This window comes from Emiliania huxleyi (genome assembly GCF_000372725.1).
Source record: "Emiliania huxleyi CCMP1516 chromosome Unknown EMIHUscaffold_177, whole genome shotgun sequence".
In the NCBI taxonomy this organism is placed as follows: Eukaryota; Haptophyta; order Isochrysidales; family Noelaerhabdaceae; genus Emiliania; species Emiliania huxleyi.
In genome coordinates, this window is record NW_005200814.1 from 91,554 (window position 1) to 119,420 (window position 27,867).

The following is a 27,867-nucleotide window of genomic DNA, read 5'->3' on the forward strand; positions in this document are numbered from 1 at the left end:
CAGGCTCGACACAGGTGCGAACTGGCGCGTGCTAGTACTATCACCGGCACACCATGAAAGAAAATTCGCGGGTTTCCCGCATTTTGCAGTCCCGTCGGCTGTCTGTTTTCTTTCTTTCTTTCTGCAGGCACAGCACCATCAGCTCGCGCAGGTGGGGACCCTGTCCTTCTCCCACCCCTTGTTTGGTGTGTCCGTTTTATTTATTTATTTAGCACCATCAGGTGGGTGGTGCTGAAGGACAGCTCGTAGGCTTCCGAGAAATCGCCGAACTGGGCAGGCCTGCCTGTTCTGTGTCGCTCCAGTGTGCCCTCTCCGTGGCGCCAATCTTTAGCCTGCTCAGCATGGGGGCCACCGCATTCTTCTTCCTGCCCGTCGCCACGCAAGTCCTCGCCGACGGCGGCGCCGAGCACATCGATGCGGTGCTGAGGGCGCCGTGTGTGGTGGCCGCCATCGTCATCTCGGTCCTCGCCAAGATTGGCTACGAGGTCGGGCTCGACGTCCTGACGTTCAAGTGCCTGTTTCGCGGCCTGCGGCGGCCGGCTCTGCCCGAGGACCGCGAGCGCCTAGTCCACGCCGTCATCATCTGCGCGTACAAGGAGCCATACGAGGTGCTCGCCGCCACCATCGGCTCGCTCGCGGCGAACAACCTCGCCAAGAGCTGCGTCGTGATCCTCGCGACCGAGGCGCGCGACGAGAGCGCCGATCCAACCTTTGCGCGGCTGGACGCCGAGTTCGGCGGCGACTTCCTCGAGTTCTTCCAGACGCGGCACAGCCTCGGGCCCGGCGAGGTGGCCGGCAAGTCGTCCAACGAGCGGCACGCGTGCATGGAGCTCTACTCGTGGGCGCAGGCGAGGTCTATCGACCCGTACACTGTGATGGTCACGACGGCGGACGCCGACTCGCAGTTCGACTCGGTCTTCCTCGAGCACCTCGAGGCCGAGTTTTGCCGCCAGCCCGACGGGAGGCACACCCTCTTCGACTCGCCGATCAACACGTACCGCAACCTCGCCGCGTGCCACCCTCTCGTCGCCGTCTTTGAGATCGAGCGCACGCAGTACTGCACCTTTTCCGCGCTGCAGTTCCAGCCCGCGCAGTCCAACTACTCGCTCACGCTAGGCTTCGCCCACCTCATCGACTACTGGCACCCCGACAACACCAGTGAGGACCTGCACACCACGCTCAAGGCGGTCGCCTTCACCAACGCCGCCGCCAACGTGGTGGTTCCGGTCTGGTCGATCATAATCAATGACTCCGTCACTGGGTTGCGCGACCGCTGGGTGCAGGCAAAGCGGCACATGTGGGGCGTCGAGGAGACCGCGTGGGTGGTCTCGCTCTTCCCGCTGCTCCGCTGGAAGATCTGGCTGCGCATGCTGCAGCTGACGGCCGGCCAGATGCTCACCACGACGGTGGTGCCTCCGTGGCTGATCATACTCTTTCCTCAGATGTGGGCGGTGCTCGCTGCGCTGCCGCCGCGCGCCCTCGCCCTTGCGGTGGGGCTGCCGCTGCTGACGCTGGGCTTCCAGTGGGTCCGCACGCTCGTGCGGGAAGCTGTGCTGCACCAGTGCATCCTCAAGCCGCGGCGCGAGGCATCCAAGATGCTCCCGATCTCGCCGCTGCAGTGGCTGCACTGGGGCCTCGCCTACCCCCTCTATGCATTTGGCGCGGGCCTCGTCTACAACACGATGGCAACTTGGGCAATGCTGCTCCATGCGGTTCGCCACACCACCTACGGCTACGTTTGCGCCCCCAAGGCGCTGCTTCAGGGCGCGGACGCGGTCTGAATACTAGGAATATGTACTCGAGTACTGCTTCGCACGGCTTGTTGCACAAGAGCGCGTGTCTAGCTGTGTGTGTGCTTGAAGAGGAAGGTCTCTGAGTCTGACGGGGAGAGCCGTGTACGTACTCTCGTGTGTCGTCGAGAAAGTATGTGTGCTGACTGATGTGTGTGTGCGCGCCGCGGTGCGACCGACGCGGTGCGCCGAATGTGAGGAATGTGTGCGACGTCCATGTCGACGGAGAGTGTCATTGTTCATGATCATGTGCATGTGCATGCGCACATGCACGCTCTGAGACTCTCAGTACTCAGACTCAGTCTCAGACCGCGCGGTGACGCAGACGGGTGAGCTCTCTTGCCCGATGACTCACATGTGCATGCACATGTGCATGTCATTGTCATATTCTGCGGACCATTTGTTTAACACTTGGTCACAACTCAACTGGGGACACGTCACTGAGGGGCCGTATTGCGACGCGCAGCTGGCGGGCAAAGAGGCCGAGGCAGCCGCTCTCCTCCGCAGTGAGCAGAGAGACCACGGCGCCGCGCTGCGCCTACAGAGCGCGCCGGCGAGTGTGAGTGCATCCAGCGTTAACTGTGACGTGGCAAGGGCGGCGGCGCCTGCGCGTGCCCTCTGCCTGTGCGGCCAGCGAGGTGCGTGTAGGTGTCTGACGTGAGCGGTGCATAGAGCAGCACCACGCAATCGAGGTCGGGGAGGTCGAGGCCTGCGGGAGGGCAGGGCTGCGGTGAGGGACGCGGCGGGGAGGGGCGCGAAAGGGCGCCGCGCCGTGCTGCCTCGCGCCGACGCCTCCGTCGTCACAAGCACGAGGGGAGGCTGCTCGTCCGCCCGCCCTCCCGCCGCGCCGTCTGCCGCTGCACCGAGCCGCGCCGGGAAGGTGCGCAAGAGTGCGGCCGGCGAGGCGGCGGCCGGCGCGCCGCTCGCGGCGGCGGCGGCGCGGGAGGGGAAGCCGAGCGCCTCGTGCAGAGCCACCGCCTGAGTCACCCCCGCGGCGCGCAGCTCCGACACGAACTCGCCCAGCCGGCCCTCGTCCGGCAGCACGAGCAGCGCGGCACGAGGGGCGAGGGTGCGGAGGGCGGCCGCCGCCGCCGCCGCCTTGTCCACCGCCGCGTCTCCGGCCTCGGCCCGGTAGTGCTCGATCGTGTGCGGGACCGCCACCCCTCCCGGCCCTCGCGGGCGGGGGGCGGCCCGCGCACCCGTCGCCTCCGCCGCCGGTGTGGCAGCAGCCTCCGTCGAGATGATTTCCGGCGGGTGAGGCAGAGGGAGGAGGCGGTGCAGCTGCGAGACGAGGGCGCGCGAGACGGTCGCGGACGCGGCGACCAGCTGGAAGCAGCCGCGCTCCGACCGCAGCTCGCGGTAGGCTCGCACGGTGTCCGGCACCCTGCGGCCTGCGCGGTCGCGCCCAAAGTCGCGGTCGAACCGGCCGCGAGAGCGCCTGCGCACCGCCGCGAGGCCGCGCGCGAGCATGCGCAGCAGCGCGTGCCCGTCCCCGGCCGCGCGCCGCGCCGCCTTGCGCTGCGTCCGCGAGGCGCGCCTCCAGTCCCTCTTCGCGAAGAAGTCGGCGCCTGTGGGGCAAGGGGACGGGCGGGGGCGTGGGCGGAGGGAGGCACGGGCCGTGGGCAGTCCGACGCGGCGGAGAAGCGGCGCCGCGCACGACCGGACGCGGCAGCAAGGCGTCCACCTCGTCCAGCACCACGGCGTCGAGCGCCGTCGCCAGCTGCAGCAGCAGCATCCCGCCTCCGCCGCCGCCGCCGCCGGCTGGCCAGCGCCCGCCACCCGCGCCGGCCGCCTCTCGCGCATCCACCCGCAGAGCGCGCAGCAGCGCGAGCGGCGTGGCGACGATGATGTCCGCACGCCTCGCCTGCGCGGGCGCGGCTCCCCGCGCGTCAAGGCGGCTGCCCGGGCCGGGAGGGGAGGAGAGGCGGGGCTGGCTGCTGGTCGGTGTGCGGCGCCTGCACTGCGAGCGAGAGTTGCCGGTGGAGCTGCAGCGCCGCCGCTGTCGAGGCGGAGGAGGAGACGGAGGCGGTCGACGAGGAGGGCGGCGGCGGTGCGCTCGATAGGCCTCCGACCAGCAGCTCCACGTGCAGGCCCGAGCCGTCCCCGCCGCTCCCGCTCCCGCCACTCCCGCTCCCGCCTCTTCCACCGCCACCGTCGGGCGCGCCCACGAGCCGCTCCACCGTTGCAGCGGTCTGAAGCGCCAGCTCGCGCGAGGGCGAGAGAAGGAGCAGCTGCATTGGCACACCAGGCTCGAGCCGCGAGAGCAGCGGCACGAGGAAGGAGAGCGTCTTGCCGGAGCCGGTGGCGGAGTGGACGACCACGTCGGCATGCCGCGCAATCGCCGGCATCGCGGCCGCCTGGATCGCACTCGGCCGCTCGAACCCCGCCGCTGCGAGCGCGTGCGCCAGCCACGGCCGCACACGCTGGACGCCAAAGCGCTTCAGCACGCCAGAGACATTATCATCGCCGGCGGTCCTGCTCGGAGCCTCGTCGGGCGTGGCGTCAGGCCTCAGCGTCGCGGGTACGTACACGCCTTGGGAAATCGCGGTGCTGCGGGCGCGCGAGCGGGCGAGGACCAGGCGCCTGGCGAGGGCAGCGCTGGCAAGTGCAAAGCGCCTCATATATGTGGGAGGCGGCAAAGCGACGGCGGCGAGCCGAGCAGCAGCATACACACAAACACATATATAGAGGGCGCCGCTTTCTTCACGCCGGAGATGACCGCATGTGGGATGCGGCCGTCGAGAAGGAGTTCGGCTCTGACCCCGAGCTGAAGCGCTTTTGTTTTAGGTAAAGCGCTGGGTCGCAAAGGGCGGCAGGTTCAGCTGACCGACGCGGCGTGTCTGCTCTCCTAGGTCCCGATCCTAGACCCGCTGTGCGCTGAACCTGCCAGCGAGCCAGTGTCGGTGAACCTTCTTTTCTAGACCGCTAGGATTGAGAGCAGCCTCGCTCTCAATCCTAGAAGTCGAAGGATTGTGAGCAGCACTCCTCGCAATCGTAGCATCTCTGTGCGACTGTGAGCACCCACGCTCGCAATCCTACGTCTTCTTTCTAGGACTAAGAGCAGCTCCGCTCCCAAGGTGACTGGTGACGCCTACGACTACTACCAGCGCGCTCGCAATCCGAGCAAAGCCTAGGATTGCGAGCAGCTTTGCTCACAATCCGAGCAACATGCCTCCGATTGCGAGCAGTAGCGCTCGCAATCCTACATCTGGTAGGACTATGAGCGGCTGCGCTCACAATCGTACCAAAGATCCAAGGACTGCTAGTTAGCTAGCAGGCGCACAGAGGGCGCTCTCAATCCAGTCCCAATCGCTCCATCCAGCCGCGAGCGCTTGTGAGTGAGCGCGCCGGGAGGGTCTCCTCACAATCCAAACAGTGATCGCACCGATTGCGAGGGGACCCGCTCGCAATCCTAGAAGTCGTAGGACTGTGGGCGGTGTCGCTCGCAATCGGCGAAAGTTCTAGGATTGCGAGCGCTCCTGCTCGCAACCGGAGGCATGTTGCTATGATTGTGAGCCAAGCTGCTCCCAATCCTAGACTTTGCTCGGATTGTGAGCGCGCTGGTAGTAGTCGTAGGCGTCACCAGTCACCTTGTGAGCGGAGCTGCTCTTAGTCCTAGAAGACGTAGGATTGCGAGCGTGGGTGCTCACAGTCGCACAGAGATGCTACGATTGCGAGGAGTGCTGCTCACAATCCTTCGACTTCTAGGATTGAGAGCGAGGCTGCTCTCAATCCTAGCGGTCTAGAAAAGAAGGTTCACCGCCAGTGTCGGCCGCGCAGAAGCGGCAGACGGAGCGCACACAAATGTAGCCTCACCGGAAACTCTGACGAGCTATCATCTAGTGGTCCGCTGGCATCCGCAGAGCCTAGATGACACAGCAACTACCCATACGTAGAGTAAGCTACTGACGTACTGTCCAGCGGACCGTGCTGTGGAGACGGGAATCGGGATCAGCACACCGACGGGCGGAACAAAAGTGCTCCTAGTCTCGCTCATCCTCCCTGCGTCGTCCCGGGGCTGCACGCTGCACGTCAACGTGCCGGACGACCGCCTGAGCCGGGCAAGAGCGCGGCGCCGCCCAGCCAGCCAGAAGCCGAACAAGAAGAAGCGGAAGAACAAGGTCAAGGAGATACGGGCGACTCGGACCTCGACGCCTCCGACGAGGAGTTCGTCCCGGGGCAGACCAACCGCGAACCGGCAGGACCTGGAGGAGGACCACGAGGACGACAGGGAGGACGGCAAGCGCAACGGCGATGCGGGCGAGTCGCGCGGTTTGTCGAGAAACTTGGCGCACTTGGAGTGCAGTCGGTAGCCTAAGCGCACCCAGCGAGCCAGATGATCGGGATCGGGTTACGGGCTTGAGGGCCCTAGCCCTGGGGGGTGCGTAGCACCGGGGCGTTGAATTCTTTTTTGACGACTCTGGCCTGAGCCGGCGCGCGAACAACACGAACAAACAACCTCTACACCCAACAACAAAGCACTCCATGGCCAACAAAACCTGCCTAGCGCGCCTGCGAAAGGAGCTTCGCTCATTCGACCCGCCGCCCTTCATTCGCGCCGCACCACTCGAGTCCAACCTCCAGGAGTGGCGCTATGTGCTGCAGGCGCCAAAGATTACACAGTGCAACGCGGGCGTATCAGAAAGCCCTCTTCGTTCGCGCGCCACTGGCTGGCGGTTGCTCTTACCGGGCTCTTCCGCTCCTCCGACCCTCTAGGGCCCGCCCGACTCGCCGTACGAGGGGGCGCTGTACCACGGCAAGCTGCGCTTCCCGGACGACTTCCCCTTCAAGCCGCCCGCAATCTACATGCTCACCCCCAACGGTCGCTTCGAGACCGACCGCCGCCTCTGCCTCTCGATCTCCGACTTCCACCCCGAGAGCTGGGTGCCGACCTGGTGTGTGTCTATTCCTCTCTCCGCCTCTTGTCACTCGGAAGCCGGATCAGAAGTTGGATCGGAAGCCGGAGCCGTCCTCTCGTCTCGTCTCCGTCTCGTCTCCCCCCCCTCCCACCCCCCCTCCCACCCGCCTCCCTCCCCCCCCCCTCCCCCCACTCCCACCCGCACACGCAGGTCCGTCGCAACCATCCTCAACGGCGTCCTCTCTTTCATGCTCGAGACGGCGCCCACGACGGGGTCCGTCGACACCGACCTGCCGACCAAGCTGCGCTACCGCGACGCGGCCGCCGCCTTCAACGACCGCGACCCGGCAAGCTCGCAGAGATACGCAGAGATGCGCAGAGACCAGCAGCGCCCTCGAGCGACCCCGACATCTGCCGGCTGCTCCTCTCTCTTCACGCGCCCGGCCGTGGGCGCAGGTCTTTTGCAAGCTCTTCCCGCAGTGCAAGGGGGGCGCCCTCTTCACAGACGTCGCCGCGGCCCAACCGCACACTCGAGGCGGAGCAGCGGTGAGCGGGGTCCCGCTTCACAGCCCGAGCTGTGAGCAGGGCACGCCGGGCGGCGGAGAGGAGGACGAGGCGACGGGCACCACCGCGGCGAGCGAGTCGTCCGGCCGAGCCGCACCGTCACCGGGCGAGACGCAGCACAGATGCAGCACAGATGCAGCACCGAAGCAGCACAGACGCAGCGGAGGTAGACACGGAGACACCCGCCGGACGGCGCCTGTTCACGCGTGCAGCTGTGAACAGGCGAGCCGACGGGGAGGCGGCCTCTCCCTCCCCCGACGGAGGCGCTGGCGCGCTGCGGCTTGGGAGGCGGTAGCAGCGGCAGTGGCAGCGGAGGAGGAGGAGGAGGAGGGGGAGGAGCGACGGGCGGCGGGGCCACGGGAGGCGATGCGGGCGGCAGCGGCAGTGGGGGAGGAGGCGGGGGCGGAGGCCTCGACGGGTTCGGCTTTGGCATGTGTGGCGAGTCGTCGGCGGACGCGACGGGGTCGGCGATGGAGGCCGTGCCGCCGGGCAAGAACGCGTCGAGGAACGCGCGCAAGCGGGCCAAGGAGCGAGAGAGGCGTCGGCTGCAGGCGACGGGGGTGGAGCCGTACCCCGCCTCGTCGGGCAACGACTCTGGCGCGCCGAGCCGAGAGAGGGCCCGAGGCTCGGGGAGCGGTGAGGAGCGGTGTGGCCGGCTCCGACTCTGCCGTCGCTGGGGCGAGAGGTGGAGCGGCGTCACGTCTCTGTGACGCCCCCTGCTCGCCCTCGGCCACTCGCAGGCGGGCTGGCGGAGGTCGAGTCGGAGGGAGAGGAGGGCGCGTAGCGGCGGCCAAGGCGGCGTGCAGACCGCAGCAGACCGCTGCTCGCAGGGCGTCGCGAGGGGCGCCGACTGATCCGTTCGCTCCTCTGGCGCACCACTGCGGATCGGCTGGGAGGGCAGTGGCCAAGAGTGAGAGGGCATGCACCCGCTAGACCGCCGCCTCCCCGCCCCGGCCTCGCGGCCGCTGTGAGGGAGAAGCTCGGGGCGCTCTCTCTCCCTTACACACGGTACCTTTACTTTCACGATGGCAGTCCCGGCTCACCCTTGTGGGGGCCGGGGCGGCGGGCGGTTTCCGTTGCTACATTTCGGTCCGGGAAACGTGGGTCTCTCGGGCTGTGGTGGAACTTATAAAGCGAGTTTTACTCGGTGTCTGCGACCTGTGGCTGTGCGTTCTCGTTTCTCGAGCACCTCCGTTATTTACTTACATAATCGTAAAATTATGGATCCTGCATATCTCCCCTCAGGATAATTGATATCGAGAATCCTCTCTACTCTTTCTCGCGCACACGGTTTCGTTTTGGGTTACGTTCGTGTGTTCGCCGCTCGGTTTTTATTTATTCGCCTGAGGCCTGTGTGGGCCTCGTGTGGGGCCCCGCGGTTTTTGATTTTGTGGCGGCGCTGCACGCGGGCGCGGAACCGCGGGTTGCGGCTGGCGGGGGCGCGGTCGTGGGTCGAGCACGGGGGCCGCTCTCAGGTCGTGAACTCGGTTTGTGCGTGTGGTCTCGGTGTAGAGACTGTAGTCGAGCGGACCACCACGTACTTGTCGCTGTGTCTGGCTCGTCAGTTGTGTGCGAGTCTTTAAACAGTCTTCTCTGTGGCGTGGCCTTGCCCCTTGGGCCGCCGTGGGGTAGTGTGTCGAGGCTCGAGCGGGAGAGATTTATTCGAAAACCAACAAGAAATCACGACTTCGAGCGGTGCGCATGTGGCATGACGAACGAGCGAGAATGTCCTCTGCGCTCGAACTCGAGAGACGCGAGGCGGAAAGGGGGTGAGGGGGGTCAAAGGAAGGACAAAATGAGAAGGAAGCGAGGCGGCGTAAATATCTCAACAGAGATGGGCGACGCACGAATCTCGCGAAGTCCGCCGAGGTTTCTTCAATGCTAGCACGCAGAAAGAAAGAAAGAAAACAGACAACCCAAGGGAGGGATGGGAGGACGGCACGCCGCCACCACACAGGGATTTTAATGCTAGCACGCGCCAGTCCGCACCTGCGTGGTAAAATTCTTCAAACCGTGACGGAGTTCACCTTGTTCAACGTGTCCCTCCACCTCTCCACCTCTCTCCTGCCGATGACTCCGGCTCCGCTTCGCCTCCTCTGCCGCGTGTGGTTCGGCGCAACCCTCGCCGTGGCGTGCCTCCTCCTCGGAGCTGCTACTCGCGTCCTCCACCTGCTCCCCATCTCGCTCGAGTTGAGTGAAGACCTGTCGGTCTCGACTGCAGCCGTTCTCTTCCGGCTGATGTTGCGCGTCAATCCACAGATCCGAGTCATCAACACGGTGCGACACGTGCCGGATGTCAAACTAAGCCATCCGGAACATGGAAATGCCGTCTCTGCCTTAGGCCCGCGAAGCCGACTGGGATCGACTCGCGGCCTGCTCGCCGGCGATGATCCTGATGAACCACACCTCCTTCTTCGACTTCTTCCTCTTCACCGCGCTGCTGCCGCCCCGGTTCGTCCGCCGGGCGCACGTGCGCACTGTGATGTCCGCCTCGATCGCCCAGCTCCCTTTCCTGGGGCGGAGCATCGGCGACCATGCAGGCTCATTCAAGGTCTACTTCCAGGCCAAGGGCGCTGGGTTTGGCAAGGGCGACGCGTCCGACTTCTCGGTCGACAGGGCTCGCCAGGAGGCGGAGACGGCGCGGATGGAGGCGCGCAGACCAGCCGAGATTGGCCGAGATTGGCCGAGGTTAGCCAGTAGGAGGCGGAGGCGGCGCAGAGTGCAGACGTCCTCCCGCGCACGCACATCGCTCGGGGATAGAGGAGATCGCTCGCAGCACATGCCCGCGCCACCCCCAGGCGCACATCAAGAGGCGCGGAGTCCTCGCCTTCTGCCCGGAGGGCGGCATGAACAAGACGCCGTCGGAGCGACTCAACCCGTTCCGCCGCGGCTCCTTCGCGCAGGCACCTGCGCGCCGCCCGCGCGCCTCTACACCCCTCTCTCCTCGCACCCCGCTCTCCACCCACGCAGGCGGCAAAGTACTCCACTCCCATCTGGGGCGCGGCCCTGCACGGCAGCACGGCCGCCTGGCCGCGCGACGCCCTCTTGGGCGGCGACCCCAGCACCGTCGCCCTCTCGCTCGAGCAGCTGACGCTGCTGCCTCCGCCGGTGGCCACCGCCACGGCAAAGCCTGCCGAGGCAGCACCTCCGCGAGTGAATAGAGCGCCTCTCTTCACGCCTCCAGCTGTGAACAGGCCGCCGACCTCGCCGAGGCTTGCCAGGAGGCGATGCAGCGGCAGGTGGACCGCCTCGCGACGCTTGCGCGGGGAGGGGCGCGCACTGAGGGAGGCGCGACACGCGCGCGGGCTTCCTAGCGCGGCCAGCGCGCGCCCGATGGCCACTCGTACTCCCAAGGAGGCGGAGAGAGAGAGCATACATGGTACCATGATCGCATGAGTGGTGTCCCCTGCACTGGCCGCTACTGTCATCTCACAATGACCTTCATGAAGACCTTGTCCTTGATCATTACAATATTTAATGGCTGTGATGTGTGAACGAAACACCCCGGCCCCGCGCCCACCCAGTCGAAAGACGAACCGGAGAATCTCACAGCTCTCACACGCTTTCCGTGGAACCGTAATAAAATCAAACGGTCAAACTCTCGCCGTGGTGCGTGGTCTCCGCGGGGAGCGCGGTGGAGGACCTGCTGGAGAGGTCTGAGGACTGTCGACTGTGCGAGCGCGGCAGAGACGGGAGATGAGATTTAGGGATCGTTGTGTCTTGGTTAAAAAGTACGTTCTCGGGTCCGAGGGCAGCCTCAACTGGAGTAGGGAAATTTGGATTTTGGTCAAACGCCTGCTGGGGGCAGCTTCGCGGAAGTATTCCGGAAGCCAGATGATCCCCCAGCAGGCACACACACACGGAGGTGACAGGGGATGGTGGTGGGTTCAAGCAAAGAAGGGGAGGGAGAGAGCGACGCGGCGAGCGCAGGCGGCGAGCGTGCACGTCGCCTGTGCGGCGTCTTGTTCACTCCCCTTTGAGCTACCTTTGTGCCCCCTTAGGGGCACCCCTCCTGCGCTGCGCGTATGGTCACCCCTCCCTTCCGCCCTGTTGTTTTGGATGCCCCGCTCCGAGAAAGCATGTCTCGCAGCTGCGAGAAAAGACCTTCTCGGGTCCGAGGGCAGCCTCAACTGGAGTAGGGAAATTTGGATTTTGGTCAAACGCCTGCTGGGGGCAGCTTCGCGGAAGTATTCCGGAAGCCAGATGATCCCACTTGTCAACAGCAGGCGCCAGCGCCAATCAAATCTCCCTAGTGATGTTGACAACGGGCAGTCGAGATGGGCAATCTGACCATGAGTCGTTCATCAGGGGATGAACCCCACGTAGTAGTTAATGGATTCCGATCGGCCAGAAGAGGAGAAGGGGGCTGCGTCGAGGAGCCCGCACGTGAGCAGCTCGTTCAGAAAGCGAGCCCACGCGGTTCCGGTGAGAGCGAGGTCCAGCGGGCAGACCATCGGGGCGGGAGTACCGGCGGGGGGCGCCGCGAGGCGCAGCCGCCGGCCAAAGACGCGCAGCATCGCGTGGTGCGGAAGTTGCACGCGCGCTGCTCCGCTCGGCGCAGCCGCAACCGGCCCCCAGCGGAGGACGGCAGTAGCCACCACCAGCGGGTGGGCAGCGGGGCCCTGGACGGGGGCGTCGGGCCCCGCGTGAACGCAGTGCACATCGATCGGCGGTACTGCCGCGGCCATCGCGCCCGACAGGGGCCGAGCGCGGCTCGCAGAAGCTCTCTTTATTCCCTAGAGCCTAGTTCAAGCAAAGAAGGGGAGGGAGAGAGCGACGCGGCGAGCGCAGGCGGCGAGCGTGCACGTCGCCTGTGCGGCGTCTTGTTCACTCCCCTTTGAGCTACCTTTGTGCCCCCTTAGGGGCACCCCTCCTGCGCTGCGCGTATGGTCACCCCTCCCTTCCGCCCTGTTGTTTTGGATGCCCCGCTCCGAGAAAGCATGTCTCGCAGCTGCGAGAAAAGACCTTATAGCATTTGAAATTTTTGGAGGATTGCCCCAGATCTGCACACCCCAGAGTGCAGAGAGATCATGCCATTTATTATGCAGATTCATTCACATGGCCCATGTTACATGGCGCGCGACCCCGCGGAGAAGGGAGCAAGGGAGATAGCGGAGTGTGCACTGTGCACAGTCACACGACACCGTCGCGTGTGTTCTTGACTTTTGAGCTTGCTGAGATACATAGTATGTGCGCTCTGCGCCGTGCACACACTGGGCCAGCGCAGGTCAGATGCCGACGCGCGACGGTATCCGCTCGGTATCTGTGTGTCCCGATCTATCCCAAGCCCGACTACTGTCAAAACTCAAAAGCAAGTGACTCATGCATATGACTCAGCCCGAGGGCGGGGGTCGCCGTGGTCGGGGAGCGCCCGCGATGGCTCACGCCCCCGCGCCGCCCAAGATGCGGGCAACGACGTACTTGGGCAGCCGGCCCTCCTTCTCTGCCAGGAGCAGCCGCGCACGGTACCGCTCCTCTGCCGTGAGCGGGGTCAGGTCGTCGTCCGACGGGCTGGTGCGCCTGCGCTTAAACGGCGAGCGCGACGCCGCCGCGGTGGGGACAGAGATCGGAGGCGAGAGCGGCTGGGACGGCGGCGGCGGCATTGCCTTGGTGGTCTGCAGCAGAGGCGCAGCGGAGAGCGGGATGTGCGTCCTTAGCGGTATCAACGATATGGGCACGGCTTGGGCCACGGGCAAGCCCATGATCCGCTGAGGCGTCATCTGACCAAGGGCGTGCGGGAGCTTGCGGTAGGCTGAGTCGATGGCGGCAACCATCGCCGCCTCGACGCTCATGCTAGAGATTTGGTTGTGCCGCAGCAAAACTTCAATGGTGGCAGAGGTGACCCGACCAATGCATGGTTCCGTTGGTCGGGTCCTCTTTCGGGTATTGTCTGAGCAGCCGTCAGGCCCGGACTCGGAGGCGGCGGTTGGTGGTGCGGAGGGTGAATCAGCGGCCTCGGGACGTGCGCCCTCGGCGAGGCTGCAAGTCGTGCGCATACCTAAAAGCGAGCACACGGGACAACGCGTTTTCGGCTCGCAGTCAGTCGTTTTCACTTCCGAGAGAGATACAACCGGCCTGTGCACATGCACATGTGCATGCACATGCACATGCACATGTCATGTGCATGTGCATGTTGTTGTTGTTGTTGTTGTGCATGTCATGTTCATGTGCATGACCACGGTATAAACAGGTGGGTAATCTTGTCAGAAAGCCAGAAAAGCGTCCGCGTGGCAAGACTGTGGTGCAATGCTCGATTAGATAGATAGATAGGTTAGTTCACAGGCTAGCGGCCGACCGCTAGCCCTACACTCGCTCTCGTGGTTGACGACAGTGCATCGGATAGGACGCAGGTGCCAAAAGCGGGCACCCAATCTGCACGCCCAAGGCCGTTATCGGGCGCCAGCACACGTGCTCGGGCGCTCTCGCAGTGTGCGCGCACAGACCGTTATGTTAATATATGCGCTCGCGATCGCAGTGTGCGCCTTTGCCCTCGACGCTGGAGAGAGAGAGCGGGCGGAGGTGGCGGAGGCACGCGAGCTGGACAATGAGTGGCGCATGCTGCGTGAGCCAGTGCCACGTCTTGAGAGCGCAGCAGACAATGCCTTGCGCCGTCGGAGGCTTGACGCCTCAGCGAGAGGGAGACAGTTGATGCAGCAGATGCAGGCCGCAGCGAACAGGGGCGCCCGCCAGTTTCGAATTCCAGCGGGCGATTACCACTTCGGCCATACGCGCTTTGAGCTCAGAAACGCGAGGAATATGGAGGTCACGGCCAGCGGTGTCAGCTTCTGGTTCGGATGGGGAGGAGGCATGCGCGTTATGACTTCAGAGGGCGTCAAATGGACCGCGAGCGAAGCGGCGCCCTTCATCATCGACTATGACCCGCCAGTCGTGGCGCAGGGCCGCGTCATCCGCACAGACCAGCTGGCCTCCGGCAGGTGGGTCGATGCCGAGTTTTCCACCGACTATATCATGCCGAATCGCAACCAGACCGGCAACATCTTCGGCGAGCCTAAGGTGAAGGTTGCCTTCTGGGATCCAGCGTCGCGAACGATGCGGCGAACTCCAAATGAGGCGGTCAACGTGTACCTCGCCGGTTCGACCAGCCTCGCGCCGGCATGCGAGCCCAACACTGGCCGAAACTGCGGCACGACTTGGCGTATTCAGATGGCGGGCCGAACTACCGCAATGCATAGATTGCTGCGCAATGGTGATCTGATCTCGATGCACCCACGGGTCTTCCCGCATGCTATCGAGCTCGTCGCGTGTGAACGTGTGGTGTTTGAGGATGCACATATTTACGGCGGGACCAACATCGGCGTCGTCGAGAGCAAGGGCGTAGGAAGTCATGTCTACAGACGCATTAAGGTCACCCGGCGGCCAGGGTCAGCCAACTTGATGTCCGTCAACGCCGATGGTTTCCACTCCAACTCGGCGGAGGAAGGTGCCCAGATCATCGACAGCGAGATTGGCTATACTGGCGACGACCTAGTAAACATCTACGGTGGTATAGGCATCGTTGTCGATCGGATCGGTAATCGAACACTTCTAGTACTGGATCGAAAGGGCGCAATGGACAGCAATGTTAAAGGCGGTGATGTGGTGCGTTTCCACAGCATTAGGACGGACACCCTGCCCCTCGTGGCCTCCGCGAGACTCGCATCCACGCCGTCACATTTTGGCTCGTGGAATGAAGTGCTGCCCAACGGCTCTGTGGTCCCCAAGGTCAATAGCCTCAAGACGACCCTGAACGCACCGCCCTACTCCCTCGGCTTCCCTCCCTCCTTCAGTTTTGACAATGATGATCTCTTTCAGCTCACCTTCCCCACGGACCTGCCGGAGGGCGTGCAACCGCTATGGACCGTCGCACAGGTCTACGAGAAGAGCAACCGGCGAGCCAAAATTTCGGGCTCATGGCTCCACGATGCCTACGCCCGCTCAGCGCTAGCCAAGACAGACGGCTTCAGCATCTCAGATACGCTCTTCCAACGCGGCGCCGGAGTGTACATCGGGGTCGTGGAGATCAACTGGCTCGAGGGCGACCTGGGCTTCGCGCGCGCGGAAGTCGTCGACTCGCGCCTAGAGGCATGCGGCAGTCCGGCGATCCACTCGGGTCGGGGAGAGACGCTTCTCCGTGGGAATGTGATACAGTCGTCCAGCGTGCTGCCTCAGTATGCGTCGCCCCCGCCTTCGCCACCCCCGCAGCCCCCTGTGGCAGGCAGGGAGCCTTGCGGCCTCAACCAGCCCTTCACCGCCACCGAGACGAACCTCAGGAGCAGTGGCAGGTGGTGTGGCTCGCTAATGGCACCGGCGAGCTTCAACGCCGCACGGCGCGACCTCTGCGAGCGCCACTATGTCGGCACGCCTGAGTACTCGAGCGAGTGCGTGTATGCGCGGACCGGTAGCCAGTGGCGGTGCAAGATGGACTGGCCTCCCCATTACCCGTGCGCTGGCGCTCAGCCGCCGCCGCCGCTTCCGGCCCCGCCGCCGCCGCTTCCGGCCCCGCCGCCTCCTGTGACGCTTCGCCCGCCCCCACCACCTCCCACACCGTCACCACCAAGGCCGCCGCCGCTTGGGGGCGGTAAGCCTTGCGGCCTCAACCAGCCCTTCACCGCCACCGAGACGAACCTCAGGAGCAGTGGCAGGTGGTGTGGCTCGCTAATGGCACCGGCGAGCTTCAACGCCGCACGGCGCGACCTCTGCGAGCGCCACTATGCCGGCACGCCTGAGTACTCGAGCGAGTGCGTGTATGCGCGGACCGGTAGCCAGTGGCGGTGCAAGATGGACTGGCCTCCCCATTACCCGTGCGCTGGCGCTCAGCCGCCGCCGCCGCTTCCGGCCCCGCCGCCTCCTTCGTCTGCTGCCGCACCGACATACCCGTGTGTTGACTCTCCCTCGGGCGAGCGTCTCCTTGGTCTGGCGGGCCCAGAAGGGGACCAATGGTGCTACCAACAAGCCTCCAGCGAACTAGGCAACTTGGAGGCATGTGGAGACTTCTACATTGAGATCGGCGATGCGGCAACAGTTGGATCGGACGGATACGTCCCTTGCTCGGCCGGCTGCGAACATTGCGCCATGCGTGAAAAAGCGAACCGACTCGGTACCCGTAAGATGGTTTGCAGGCAGGCCGGGCCGAACGATCCTTCCGCTGTCTACTTTTCCCTGTGCTCCTGAATCTACAACAGAATCACAACGGCCACAGACACGGCCAACACCCCTCTCTGACTACTGAGTACTGTTTTAACTACTGTGCGCTCTTGCGTCTCTTTTTAATTCTACCATAGCTTCTCAGTTTTACTTTTTCTTCGGAGTGGCACTTGTGCGCTCTCTCTGACTCTGTGCATGTGATTCAGGCTGTGCGCTGTGCATCACACAAGACTCTATACATCATACGATAACGAACTATCCCAACCCCCCCCCCGAGCGCCGACCGCCGTGCGTCACCTCGCGCGCACACTAACACTCACTGCGCGCCCGGCTTTCGCTTTCCCGCTTTTTGCTTCGGCTTTGCGGCGGGCGGCGGCTCGCCGGGCTTCACCAGGATCAGATGCGCCTCGGCGAGCGCGTTCGCGACGTCGAGCCGCTGCGCGGCCGTCTCGCACGGCAGCGCGCCCACACGCACGTACTTTGGGTACGACGCGAGCAGCTGCTCCAGCGCAGGGGCCGCGTCGAGGTCGAAGTCGATGTGCTGCGGCTCATCCACCTGCGAAGGAGCGCGACAGGGTTGCGCGTGAAGAGGCGTGACACGTGATTGCCAGAGGCGTGACAGGTGATTGCCAGAGGCGTGACAGGTGATTGCCAGAGGCGCGCGGGCTGGACTGCGAGGAGCGAGGCAGGAGTGCTACGAGCGTGTCGGGTCGGCTGGCTACCCTTCCCACCTCGTGGTAGGCGCGCGTGTTCGTGCCGTGGTGGTAGAGCACCGCCACGTCGCCCTCGACGGCGAGTCGAGCGGCGGAGCGCGAGCGGAGACGGACCTTGGACGCGAGGGAGAGGGACCCCGCGCGAGCAAGCCGCCGCGCGTCGTCGGGCGTCGCGTGCGGCGGCATGCGGTCGTACATCCAGCCTCGGCCTGTCCAGGTCACAAAGCTCCCAAGTCAGGGGGAGAGCCTCATGCATGCAAGGGCTTGGCACGCCCAGCCGCGGCCTGCGAAACTGGTCGGCGACTAGGAAGTGTCTAGGAAGTGTCTAGGAAGTGTCTAGGAAGTGTCTAGGAAGTGTCTAGGAAGTGGCCTGCGAACTGGTCGGCGACGGCGTCGAGCGGCATCGACGCGACGAGCCGCTGCAGCAAGCCGTGCGCCATCTGGCTGAACTGCGCGCGGCGCGCGTCGGCGCGGTCCGAGTGCAGCACGCCCATGAAGGACTCGTACTCGCGCGGGAGCGCGCGCCGCCAAGTCACGTCGGCGGCCGCCGCCTCCTCGAGAGCGCCCGCCAGCCCCAGCTCGAGCAAGTCGCGCCACGTGTGCCGCCTCGAGATCGAGACGGTGAGGTGGAGCGACGCGGCGCCGCCGGCCGGCGTGAAGGCCTGGTGCACCGTCCCGCGCGGCAGGTAGAGCAGGTCTCCCGGCTTGAGCGCGACACTCGCGAGGGGAGGGCCGAGGTCGGCGGGTGCGAAGTCGGGCGAGGGGTCGCGCGGCAGCACGTGCTCCGGAGCCGGAGGGGCGTGCAGCGTCCACCGCTTCTCGCCCTCGACCTGAGGCGGTGGTGGCGGCGGTGGTGGCCAAAGCGTGGCACGGAGGCGGCGCGTCGAAGCCCCGTCCAGCGTGGAAGAGGGCCGCCTCTACCGCCCACCCGGCTGTCCCCGTGGTGCGGTCCGCCGTGTGTCTGCCTCCGTCAATCTCGGGTGAGCCTCGGGAGGCTCGCGCCTGCAGAATGAAGACGTCGACGTCGTCGTAGTGCGGCGCGAAGCCCTGGCTGCCCGCCGGAGTGTAGTAGACCTACCTCCAAAGAAGTCTCGGGTGAGCTCGCGCGATCTCGGAGCCCTGGCTGCGCAGTGCAGTGCACGTTGCATCCCGCGCCGCACCCAAAGTGCTCCTCGAGCGACGCGAGCAGTCCCCACACCGTGTCCGAGTGCCGCTGCGGCCACGACAGCCGCACGGAGCAGCCGCCCTCAAACGCGGCCAGCACCTCCTCCGCCGTGGCAGCGCCCTCCCCGTTGAGCGTGGCGCGGCCGCCTGACTCACGAGCCGGCGGGTGAGGGAGTGCCGAGGCGAGCGGCCCGAGCGGCTGTGCGGCCGCCTGCAGAGACATGTCCGGGATCCGGGAGCGGTCAGGGACGCGAAGTGGGAGGCGGCAGGGCCGAGGCGGTGCGGCGTGCCCTCGACGGTGCAGCGCGTCACGTCCCTATCTCGGCTCTATCTCGGCTATCTCGGCTGTATCTCGCCCTCGACGGTGTAGCGCGTCACGTCCCTATCTCGGCTCTATCTCGGCTATCTCGGCTGTATCTCGCCCTCGACGGTGTAGCGCGTCACGTCCCTATCTCGGCTCTATCTCGGCTATCTCGGCTGTATCTCGCCCTCGACGGTGTAGCGCGTCACGTCCCTATCTCGGCTCTATCTCGGCTATCTCGGCTGTATCTCGCCCTCGACGGTGTAGCGCGTCACGTCGAGCCCGTCGGTGTACTTGAGGTCGCCGTCACTGGAGGGTTAGGGTTAGGGTTAGGGTTAGGGTTAGGGTTAGGGTTAGGGTTAGGTGTACTTGAGGGCGCCGTCACTGGAGGGCGGAGGGGGGGAGAGGCGTGGCGCACTCTTCCGTACGCACCTCCTCCCGGCGCATCTGCTACCTCTCGGCTGCCTCTCGGCTCTGGCCCTCACCGCAGCAGCTGCCGCAGCTCCTCGGAGCCGAACCAGCCGCGGTGATACGCTCGGTCGGCGGAGCGAGAGATGTGCAGAGGCCTCCGCTCCCGGACCTCCTCCTCAAACTGCGCCGGCGAGAGCGGCGCCAGCAGCCAGCCCGCCAGCCGGTCCGCCTGTTCGCGCACGGCCATGTGAAAGCGACGGCAGCGGCCGCAGTGACACCGACTTGCAAACTCGCTTTGTCGGGCCGATCCGCCGACGCGAGGATCTCGAGCCCGCTCTCGGCGCGCCACTCGGAGAGCGAGAGCGAAAGCAGCTCCGGCGAGAGCAGCTGCGCCAGCAGAGCCTCGCGGCCCTCCTCCTCCTCCTCCTCACCGCCGCCCGCCGCCGCCACGGAGCCGCCGCTGGCGCCACCCTCGCTCTCGTCGTCGAGCCCGTCCACGCTCTGGACAGCCGCTGCTTCCTCGTCCAACTCGTCGGGCTCCCTCGCGCCGCCGTCCTCCTCGTCCGAGTCCGCCCCGCCGGCGGCAGCCTCGGCAGCGAAGGCTGCAAAGCCCGGCGGCAGGTCGTCAGCCTCCTCGGCGGCGCGCTTGCGCTTCTTCTTCGCCCGCCGCCGCTCGGCGGCAGAGCTGTTCCGACGTGCGGCTGGCACGATGGGTGGCATCTGAGAGGATACTGCCTCGAGGTGTGTTCGAACTGGCAGCGACCTGCAGTCCAGCGGGCCGCCCGGTGGCCGAACGGCAGCAAAGGACAGGGTGTGCGGGACGGCCCCTCCAATTTCAGACGCGCCGCTGCCGGCAATGATTAGTGCAGATATCAACATGCGCACAGGCCACGCTGTCAGACGGGAAATGGTCTGCCGCGCGTCGGAAGCAAACTGCGGTCGACTTCAAAACGGCGTACTGGCAGGCTCAATTGTAACGATCTCATCGGGGCTCTGAGTTTGACGTGCATTGCTTTGAGAGATGCCCCGTGTTATCTCGCGTTCCCGACTCGTGTTCTTATATTCACGTCGTCACTATCACGTGGTGCGGCTTGGGTTCCAACTTTTTCCGGGGTATGGTATGGTTCATGCGCGCCAAAAGGTGGGGGGGTATGGTACTTTCGCCCGCGCGGGGACGGCCGCTCGCCAGGCGATTGCCAACTTTGCCGCTGCGCTCTACTTCTAGACTATAGCACCGTGGAAGACGGCGGCCATCCGCGCGTATCTAAGTGTGCGTGTCCTAAGTGTCGGTGTCTGCAGCCTCCTCGTGGAGCCTAGCGCAGTAAGGCGGCCGGCGGTGGGGCGAGGGTGGGAGGGGGGGTATGGTCCCGTCGGCGGAAGGCTGGGTCTGTCAGCAGGCAGGGGGGTATGGTCTCGAGGTGGGTTGGCCGAGGGTACCATACCATACCCCGCAAAAAGTCCGAACCCGTACCATACCATACCCCGCAAAAAGTCCGAACCCGTACCATACCATACCCCGCAAAAAGTCCGAACCCTGGGCAAACCCTGGTGAAACCCATCAAGAAATCTTACCCTTTTTTCTTAATGCCCGCAACCCACTGTATCGCTCTGTCGAGCACTTGCGGTTGTTAGAAGACAATAAGAAGAAAAACGGCGGCGGTGCCCGGTGGTTTCATAGCAGCCCTTTTCCTGGCTCACAGTCACACAGGCTAAAGATGTTCACGGGCCGCCCTCACACGGAGCCCCGGGTACTCTTTTTTTGGAGAGAGAGAGAGAGAGATCTTTGGTGCTCTTTAGCCTATGGTTTAGTTAGCTGTATGTACTCGTCTAGCGGTCTAGGACGGGGTTGGTTTCAGAGCAGAACAGCAGAGTGTGACTGTGAGGGGGCCTTGGTGTTCGAAGTGGCAGCGATCGGCAGTCTCTGGCGGCCGTCGTCGTGTGCTAGAGGCGCGAGAAAACTGTGAAATCACAAACATCGGTTTCGCTCGCCGGGTTTGACCAGTCGCGACGGCGACTGAAAGCTGTGACATTGGCTGTGTGCTCTCGGCTGTGACAACCCCCTGCCAGCTGGTGTGTGCTCTCAAATAACCAGTGTGAGCCTCCCAGGGGCCAATGATGCTCTCATCAATGGTCGGGCCGTTTTGTCTCTCGTGGACCTCGCTGCAGCAGCGCGAGGGCGGCACAGCGTCGAACTTCGCCCGATCTCTTGATGGCGAGAAGGACATGAGCGAGCTGGGATTCGGCAGGATCTGGACCTCGCCCGCGGCGGCGGGCAGCAACGCCGGCCTCGGCGGCGGGCTCTCGTGGCGCGCAAACACTTGCGAGACCTCTCACCATCACCCATCTCATGCGAGACCTCTCACCATCACCCATCTCATATGTTTATATGCTCCGTCGGCCCGCGATCCCGCCTCAGCCCCGCTAACACGTCCGCGACAGGGCCTGGGACCCACATCTCTGCGCCGCGCTGCTGCCCGTGATGCGCGAGAATGCCGCGGGGCTGGACCTCGTCACGTGCAGCGACCTGCGCTCCTCCTTCGAGCGCGCCCTCGCCGCGTGGGAGCGGGTCCACCGCCGGATCTCGTTTCACGAGGTGCAGTGCGACTTGCGGCCTGGCGAGGCGTGGACTGACGCGTGTCCGCGCGTGGAGCTGTGGGTGACGAGCTTCGCGGGCTCGTCGTCGCCGCCTCCCCCCCCGGCGCACGACGGCGACCAAGTCGCAAGCACCGACCCGGTGTGCCCCACGCCTTGCCGCGCTCGCCACCCCTTCGCACACGCATCCGACCCCCCCCCCCCCCTCCCCTTCCCTGCCCCCCCCCCCCCCCCCTCCCTCAGGTCTACGCCTACTCCTCCCAGCTCGGCCGACTCCTCCGGCTCACCAACGGCGTAGAGCTGCAAAGCCACTCCACGGCGCTTCTTCCCCTCCCTCCCCTCCGCCTCCTCCACCGCCCTCGCCTCCGCCGCACCTCACCCGCCGCCAGACGCCTCTCTCTCGCGTCCGCCCTTGCCGCCGCCGCCTCGTCCGCCTCCCTCCAATGCCCCCGCTTCCTCGTCGCCCCCCTCCCCGCACCGCGCCCCTCTCACCGGGGGCCCAAAGCAGCTCACCGCACAAGCCCCTGGCCGCAGGTGGAGATTGTGCGCGCGCAGATCGTGTTTGGCGGCGGGTCGGACGTGTGCTGGTACCTCGACTCTTGGTTCTGCGGCGCGCTGCACGCGCTGCGCGACTCGCTCTTCCTCGCCATCGGCGCGGCGCTCTGGGGCGCCTTCAGCTTCAGCCTCATTTACTGGCTGCTGCGTCTCTGGCGCGCGGCGCGCGTCCGCTCGGCGGAGGAGCAACGAGAGCTCACCCCACCCCTGGCTGCGCGAAGGCACGCGCGGCGGTTCGGCGTCGGCGCGCGTCACTGGTCAGGCATCGCTGCCACCGTGTGGCTCGTGCTGCTCGTCGCCCCCGTGCCGCTGCTGCGCGGCGTGATTGCGCCGTGCCGCGAGTGTTTCGACTTCGAAGCTGCGTCGGTGCACGAGGTGGGCCACGCCCTCGGCCTCGGCCACCCTAACGGAGGGGGTGCTAACGTCTACCAGCGAGCCCTCGCCGCGGGCCTCCCCCTCAACGCGAGCGAGTGCCTCAACCCGTGGCGCGGCGTGCGGCAAGGCGACCCCGCCCCGCCGCCGCCCCCGCCAGTCCGCGACTACGGCACACACTTGTCTTTGGTTCTGGACTCAGGCACCCCGCCCGGCGCCGCCATCGACGCAGAGGCGAGCTGCGAGCCCGGTGGCTGGTCTGCCGGCGGGAGAGGGAGTCCGTCCTTGCTGACTGCTCCGCGCCTCACCAGGCGGGCTGCTCGCCGGCGGGAGAGGGCGAGGGAGAGGGCGAGGGGGAGGGCGAGGGAGAGGGCGAGCCGCTCCCGTGCGAGGCGGGGCAGTGCGGCGGGGCGGAGGAGAGCTGCCGCGGCGTGCGGCCGAGCGTGATGAACCGGATCGTCCAGTACCGGCGTTCTGCGTGCCTCGACGAGGACGACGTGGAGGGGCTGCACACTCTCTACCCGGACTGCGGCGCGGAGCGGGCGGTGCTCTCCTGCGACGGCGCCCAGAGTAGCCGAGACGACGCCGAGATCATGCCGAGGAGACACAGCCGAGATCTCGCCCACTCGCGACGGCGTCCGAGGCACGGGCAGGGGAGAGGCACCGGGCAGCAGAGAGAGGCACCGGGCAGCAGAGGGGCGAGGCGTCACCTCACCTCACCGCGCGGGACGGGTCGCAGGCGTCCGGCTCAACACCGGCATCGTCCGCCTCGCGGCCCTCGTCCTCGCGCCCCTCCTCTTCGCCCTCCTCCTCCAGCGAGTCGCCGGCCTCCTCGTCGCCCGCCGAGAGGAGCGCCGCCGCCGCGCCCGCCGCGCCGCGCGCAGGGAGGCGCGCGCAGCTCGCCGGAGGAGGAGCTGCGGCGTGGACGAGCCCCCCGCGACCGCCGCGGCCAGCCCGGTGAGCCTAGGGGTGGGCAGCGGCGTGAGCGACGCGGAGAGCGAGCTCTCGTTGACACACTCGCCGCTCCGCCCCGTGAGCGTGCTCGCCTCGCTCCGGCAGCGCCTGTGCTGTGGAGGAGCGCTCGGGCTGCGGCGGGCGACGCCAAAGTCCGTCCGCGCCGCCCCTTCCGCCCATGGGCGGGTCCACCCGGTCAGCATCGAGTGGTTTGTCCGCTCTGCGGCTCTCTCGAGCAGCATGTCGCCGCCGACGACGCCGCAGCGGCCGTCCGTCCGCAAGGACAGCGAGCGGATGTACACGAACACGTGACGTGCGTGAGGTAAGTGTTGATAGCTGTGTGGTGTACCGCGCGAAGGCTCGTTCGTACTTCTCAAGCGGCCAACAACGAGAACAGAAAGCACACAGTGTGAGAGTCAGAAGTGTGTGTGTGTGACAAGAGTCGAGACACAGCTCACAGGCTATATCTAGCAGAAAAAGACGGGACCACGACATGCATTAAATAGCGGTAGCGGCGCTGCCGCCCTGGGGAGGCGGAAAGGCGCACGGCCGCCACGCGGTGTAGTGGGTGGCCCGCAGGGCGGCCCTGGGGGCAAGTCGAAAAGGGGGCTAGGCTAAAGCGCGTGAGATGCGCGCCACGTCTACTGATATTGTGAGCTGTAGCAGCCCGCTAGCTCTGCGGCATGGGCGGTGTCGACCTGCTGCTGCTCCTCGCCGACGACGGCGGGCTGCGGCGGGCTCTCGGCCGGCTGCGTGGCTGGCTGGTGGGCCGCGGCTGGCTGGGCGTTGGACGGCATCGGCAGGAGCGGGCGCGGCGCTGTGCTGCTGCAGTCCTCGTCGTCCGGCGCGCTGGGCAGGTCGGGGGAGGGGGCGGCGGGGGCGCTCCGAGGCAGCTCCACATGCGGCGCATGCTCGTGAAGCAATCTCAAGAGCTGCTCGTTCTCATCACGCAGCCGCGCATTCTCCTCCTCGAGCTGCTGGCGGTGGTCACGCTGCCGCTTGCGCGAGACGGCAGCAGACTGGCGGTTGCGCTCCTTGCGTAGGAGATGCTTCTCTTCTTCGGCGCGCGAATTGGCCGCGTATTGTAGCATGGAGATGGCATCCGGCATGCCAGCGGACATTCGGGCAGATGGCTCCTCTCTCGCCGAACACGTGGCACAGATGGCCCTTGCCTCATCAAAAAGAATTTTCTAACCCAAGCCGGTCGCACGGCGAGAATTGGTGAGAAAGTGGGGAGAGAGAGAGAGGAAATGGTAGACGCCCGAGGGTGGGCGACGGCTAACACCACACTTCTCCCCTAAAATCCCTGTGTGGTGGCGGCGTACCACCGTCCTCCCATCCCTCCCTTGGGTTGTCTGTTTTCTTTCTTTCTTTTACACGATTCATCCGTGAAGGCACAAGTGTTCGAAGAGAGAGTGGACCTGAGCAATGATATGACTGGGCGGCAAATGATAGCAGTGGGCGTCAGAAGACTCGTCCTTGCTCGAGGAGAGCTCGATAGACTCGAGGGGCCAGGATATGCAGCAAGGAGGGCGGAGCTGCGCCGAAAGGCGAAAGAAGCCGAGAGAACAAGGGAACGGCAGGCGGCGGCGGCGGCGCAGAACGAGGCAGAGGAGAGCGACGCGACAGAGGAAGAAGCGACAAGGGAGAGCACGACGAGAAGGGGGCGACCGCGAGGTGGCACGAAGGTTGAAGCGAGAATCGAGGCTCTGCCGGCGGGTCTGTGGCCTGGCGCCTGCCAGTCTGCGGGTCGGCAAAATACCCCGGCGCTCGCGCGCGCCACCGCCCCCGGCGCGGGGTGGGATGTCAGTTCGTGAGTTCTGTGTTCCTGTCCCTGTGCTCCACCTTCTTCTCCCGCGTGAGTCCCTGAGAACCCCACTACATAGCGCCACCTCGTGAGCTGTCCTGTGAGCTGTGTGCTGTGTGTGTGTCCAGCAGTCCGGACCCGGTGCTACGGCCGGTGACAGTGTGCCTCGTGTCGGCTCCCGAGCCAATCGTGTGCAACGTGTGTGTGCGTGTGGGCCCGTCCTCCATGCTGGGAGGGTAAAACGGACTAGGGATCCTAAGGGAAAAGAAATCGTGCAACAAAGTTGGCTGGCCACGCATGTGCATGCCACGATCCTCGCTCCGCGCCCCGCCGCGATCCTGGCCCTCGCGCGCGCGCAGCCCCCCCCCCCCCCCCGCTCGAGCCTCGCGCTCCAGCCCGGGGAACACTGCACCAAAGCAGCCCGACGCCCGCCTCCCGCGCCCGCGCAGCTTGATGCCTTGCATCTGCACCTTCCGCGTGGAATCCAAGACCCCAGCCTTCCGCTCGACCGGCCGTTCCACCGGAGCGTTTGACTACAACGCCGAGGAGGAATGGTGCGCGCGACGAAGCTCCCTCCCCCCTCCCTCCCGCGCCGCGCTCACCGGCCGCCGGCCGCTTCACAAGGTTCGAGGCGGGCATCTGAGGCGTCTGCGAGCGCTCGCGAGCGTGCCCCGGCTCAACCATCCTCGCCCTCTCCTCGCCAAGACGATCCTCCCTCGCCGCCTCTCCTCCGCCGCGTGCCTCGACCACCCTCCCGAGGATCACTTCCCACCGCCGCCGCCGCAAGTGCCGCGCGAGCCCCTCCTCCAAGGCTGCCTCCCAGACTGCCTCCAAGACTGCCTCGACTCTGCCGCGCGGCCGCCGCTCGCGCCGCACGTGCTCCGGCCGCTTGCGGCGCACATCGCCGCCGGCGCCGAGGAGCCCTTTTACCTCGTCGACCTCGCCGCCGTCCGGTCGCGAGTCGCTCTCTGGCGGCGCGAGCTTCCACGCGTCGACCCGTTCTACGCGGTCAAGTGCAACCCGGACGCCGAGATCCTCTCGCTGCTGGGCTCGCTCGGCTGCGGCTTCGACTGCGCCTCGCGCGCGGAGATGAGCCTCATCCTCGAGGCGTGAGATATGGGGAGATATGGGGAGATATGGGGAGATGAGCCTCATCCTCGAGGCGCGAGATGCAGCCGAGACGCAGCCGAGATGCAGCCGAGATGCAGCCGAGACGCGTTTCGAGGTGTGACCTCGCCCACCGCTCGCCCTCCCAGGCCGGCGTGTCGCCGGACCGCATCGTGTACGCCAACCCGTGCAAGCAGCCCTCCCACCTCCGCTTCGCCGCCGCCGCCGGCGTCCGCCTCTCGGTCTTTGACTCGGAGGCGGAGCTGCTCAAGACGGCGGCGGAGGCGCCGAGCGCGGAGCTGCTGCTGCGCATTCAGGTGGACGACTCCAAGGCCGTGTGCGTGATGAGCAACAAGTACGGCGCCCCTCTCGCCGAGGCGCCGCCTCCCTCGCTGCCGCAGCTCGGCCTTGGACGGCCGCGACACCTCGGCACACCCTCTCTGCTACGCGTAGGCCCCCTCTCTGCTGCGGCGCGCCGCCGAGCTGGGCCTGCGCGTGCGCGGCGTCTCCTTCCACGTCGGCTCGGGCTGCTACTCGCCGCAGGCGTACGTCGCCGCCGTGCAACGAGCTGCCCACGTCTTCTCGCTCGCCGAGGAGGCGGGCGGCCGGATGGACCTGCTCGACTTGGGCGGAGGCTTCCCGGGCGTCGACAGCGCGGAGCTCTCCTTCTCCTCCATCGCGGCGGCGCTGCGCCCGGCCCTCGACGCCTCCTTCCCGCCCTCGCGCGGCGTGCGCTTGCTCGCCGAGCCAGGCCGTTTCCTGGCCGCCGAGTCGCACACGCTCGCCGCGGCGGTGATTGGCAAGAAGCGGGTGGCCGACGCCGCCGCCGAAGGAGGCACGCGGCAGATGCTCTACATCAACGACGGCCTGTACGGCTCCTTCAACTGCCTCCTCTACGACCACGCGTCGGTGACGCCGGAGCCGCTGCCCGCGTCGGTCGCGGCGCGGGCAGCGGTCGGCGATGGTCCGAGCCCTTGGCCTGCGCGGCCGCCTCCGCAGCCCGCCGCCGTCTGGGGGCCAACGTGCGACGGTGCGACGACCTCCCCTCCCTCCTCCCACCCCCTCTCCGGCCACCCTCCTCTCGAGCGCCCCTCTCGACGCCCCCGCCCACAATCGCCTGCCCCCGTCCCCGCAGGTTTCGATTGCGTCCTGCCCGACACCAAGCTGCCCGAGCTCGCCGTCGGCGACTGGGTCGTCTTTCGGCACATGGGCGCCTACACCGCCGCCGCCGGCTCAAACTTCAACGGGATGGCCCTCCCCTCCAAGGTGTATGTCGACCCCGGAGCCGCGCAGACCCGCCCCGCCGCGGGAGCGGCTGCGGAGGTCGCGGAGGTTGCGGAGTGGGCGGCGCATCACCGCCGCGCCGCCGCCGCCATGTGAGCGGGCGGGGGGGGGGGCGGGACGGGGGCGGGTAACGCCTGGTGTTTGCGGCAGGGCAACATCGCGGAGGGGAGAGGGGCAAATCGCGCTTGCGTCGCGGGGGCGCGCGTCGTTGAGGCTTGGTTGGACGCTTGGTCTCGTCGCGCGTGAGTGAT

At 66.1% G+C, this 27,867-nt stretch overlaps 9 protein-coding genes across 9 annotated transcripts; 6 read left to right on the top strand and 3 right to left on the bottom strand.

Annotated features, from left to right (window-relative positions):
- Positions 1-341: 341 nt before the first annotated feature.
- EMIHUDRAFT_231967 (hypothetical protein) lies at positions 342-1,781 on the top strand (the record flags this gene model as incomplete). The annotated part of the gene is made up of 1 exon (XM_005783748.1): positions 342-1,781. One exon carries the CDS (start codon positions 342-344, stop codon positions 1,779-1,781), a length of 1,440 nt encoding a protein of 479 aa, XP_005783805.1.
- Positions 1,782-2,205: 424 nt separating this feature from the next.
- Positions 2,206-4,411, bottom strand: EMIHUDRAFT_231968 (hypothetical protein; the record flags this gene model as incomplete). The annotated part of the gene is made up of 7 exons (XM_005783749.1): positions 2,206-2,328; positions 2,766-2,819; positions 2,898-2,927; positions 3,114-3,228; positions 3,404-3,510; positions 3,598-3,654; positions 3,971-4,411. 7 exons carry the CDS (start codon positions 4,409-4,411, stop codon positions 2,206-2,208), a joined length of 927 nt encoding a protein of 308 aa, XP_005783806.1.
- Positions 4,412-6,275: 1,864 nt separating this feature from the next.
- Positions 6,276-8,363, top strand: EMIHUDRAFT_429736 (hypothetical protein; the record flags this gene model as incomplete). Its single annotated transcript, XM_005783750.1, has 7 exons — positions 6,276-6,425; positions 6,531-6,691; positions 6,860-6,995; positions 7,105-7,164; positions 7,234-7,318; positions 7,435-7,809; positions 7,953-8,363. The coding sequence occupies 7 exons, from the start codon at positions 6,276-6,278 to the stop codon at positions 7,994-7,996; spliced, it is 1,011 nt and encodes a 336-aa protein (XP_005783807.1). The 3' UTR covers positions 7,997-8,363.
- Positions 8,364-9,269: 906 nt separating this feature from the next.
- Positions 9,270-10,699, top strand: EMIHUDRAFT_442251 (hypothetical protein). Its single transcript, XM_005783751.1, has 5 exons — positions 9,270-9,489; positions 9,554-9,862; positions 10,011-10,115; positions 10,183-10,335; positions 10,407-10,699. Exons 1-5 carry the CDS (start codon positions 9,283-9,285, stop codon positions 10,524-10,526), a joined length of 894 nt encoding a protein of 297 aa, XP_005783808.1. The 5' UTR covers positions 9,270-9,282; the 3' UTR covers positions 10,527-10,699.
- A 2,960-nt stretch (positions 10,700-13,659) lies between these two features.
- Positions 13,660-16,383, top strand: EMIHUDRAFT_231973 (hypothetical protein; the record flags this gene model as incomplete). The annotated part of the gene is made up of 3 exons (XM_005783752.1): positions 13,660-15,623; positions 15,771-15,970; positions 16,181-16,383. The coding sequence occupies 3 exons, from the start codon at positions 13,660-13,662 to the stop codon at positions 16,381-16,383; spliced, it is 2,367 nt and encodes a 788-aa protein (XP_005783809.1).
- A 289-nt stretch (positions 16,384-16,672) lies between these two features.
- On the bottom strand, positions 16,673-19,772 carry EMIHUDRAFT_468207 (hypothetical protein; the record flags this gene model as incomplete). The annotated part of the gene is made up of 8 exons (XM_005783753.1): positions 19,228-19,772; positions 19,020-19,174; positions 18,788-18,843; positions 18,211-18,380; positions 18,072-18,143; positions 17,440-17,899; positions 17,088-17,278; positions 16,673-16,912 (listed from the first exon to the last, which is right to left on the bottom strand). The coding sequence occupies exons 1-8, from the start codon at positions 19,663-19,665 to the stop codon at positions 16,673-16,675; spliced, it is 1,782 nt and encodes a 593-aa protein (XP_005783810.1). The 5' UTR covers positions 19,666-19,772.
- A 1,285-nt stretch (positions 19,773-21,057) lies between these two features.
- Positions 21,058-23,730, top strand: EMIHUDRAFT_231977 (hypothetical protein; the record flags this gene model as incomplete). Its single annotated transcript, XM_005783754.1, has 7 exons — positions 21,058-21,248; positions 21,385-21,679; positions 22,093-22,584; positions 22,667-22,714; positions 22,866-23,034; positions 23,204-23,283; positions 23,395-23,730. 7 exons carry the CDS (start codon positions 21,058-21,060, stop codon positions 23,728-23,730), a joined length of 1,611 nt encoding a protein of 536 aa, XP_005783811.1.
- Positions 23,731-24,059: 329 nt separating this feature from the next.
- EMIHUDRAFT_365039 (hypothetical protein) lies at positions 24,060-24,539 on the bottom strand (the record flags this gene model as incomplete). The annotated part of the gene is made up of 1 exon (XM_005783755.1): positions 24,060-24,539. The coding sequence occupies one exon, from the start codon at positions 24,537-24,539 to the stop codon at positions 24,060-24,062; it is 480 nt and encodes a 159-aa protein (XP_005783812.1).
- A 2,078-nt stretch (positions 24,540-26,617) lies between these two features.
- On the top strand, positions 26,618-27,852 carry EMIHUDRAFT_365041 (hypothetical protein; the record flags this gene model as incomplete). The annotated part of the gene is made up of 3 exons (XM_005783756.1): positions 26,618-26,709; positions 26,786-27,362; positions 27,468-27,852. Coding segments are annotated over 2 exons (822 nt in total), but the record flags the coding sequence as incomplete, so codon positions are not given.
- Positions 27,853-27,867: the final 15 nt, after the last annotated feature.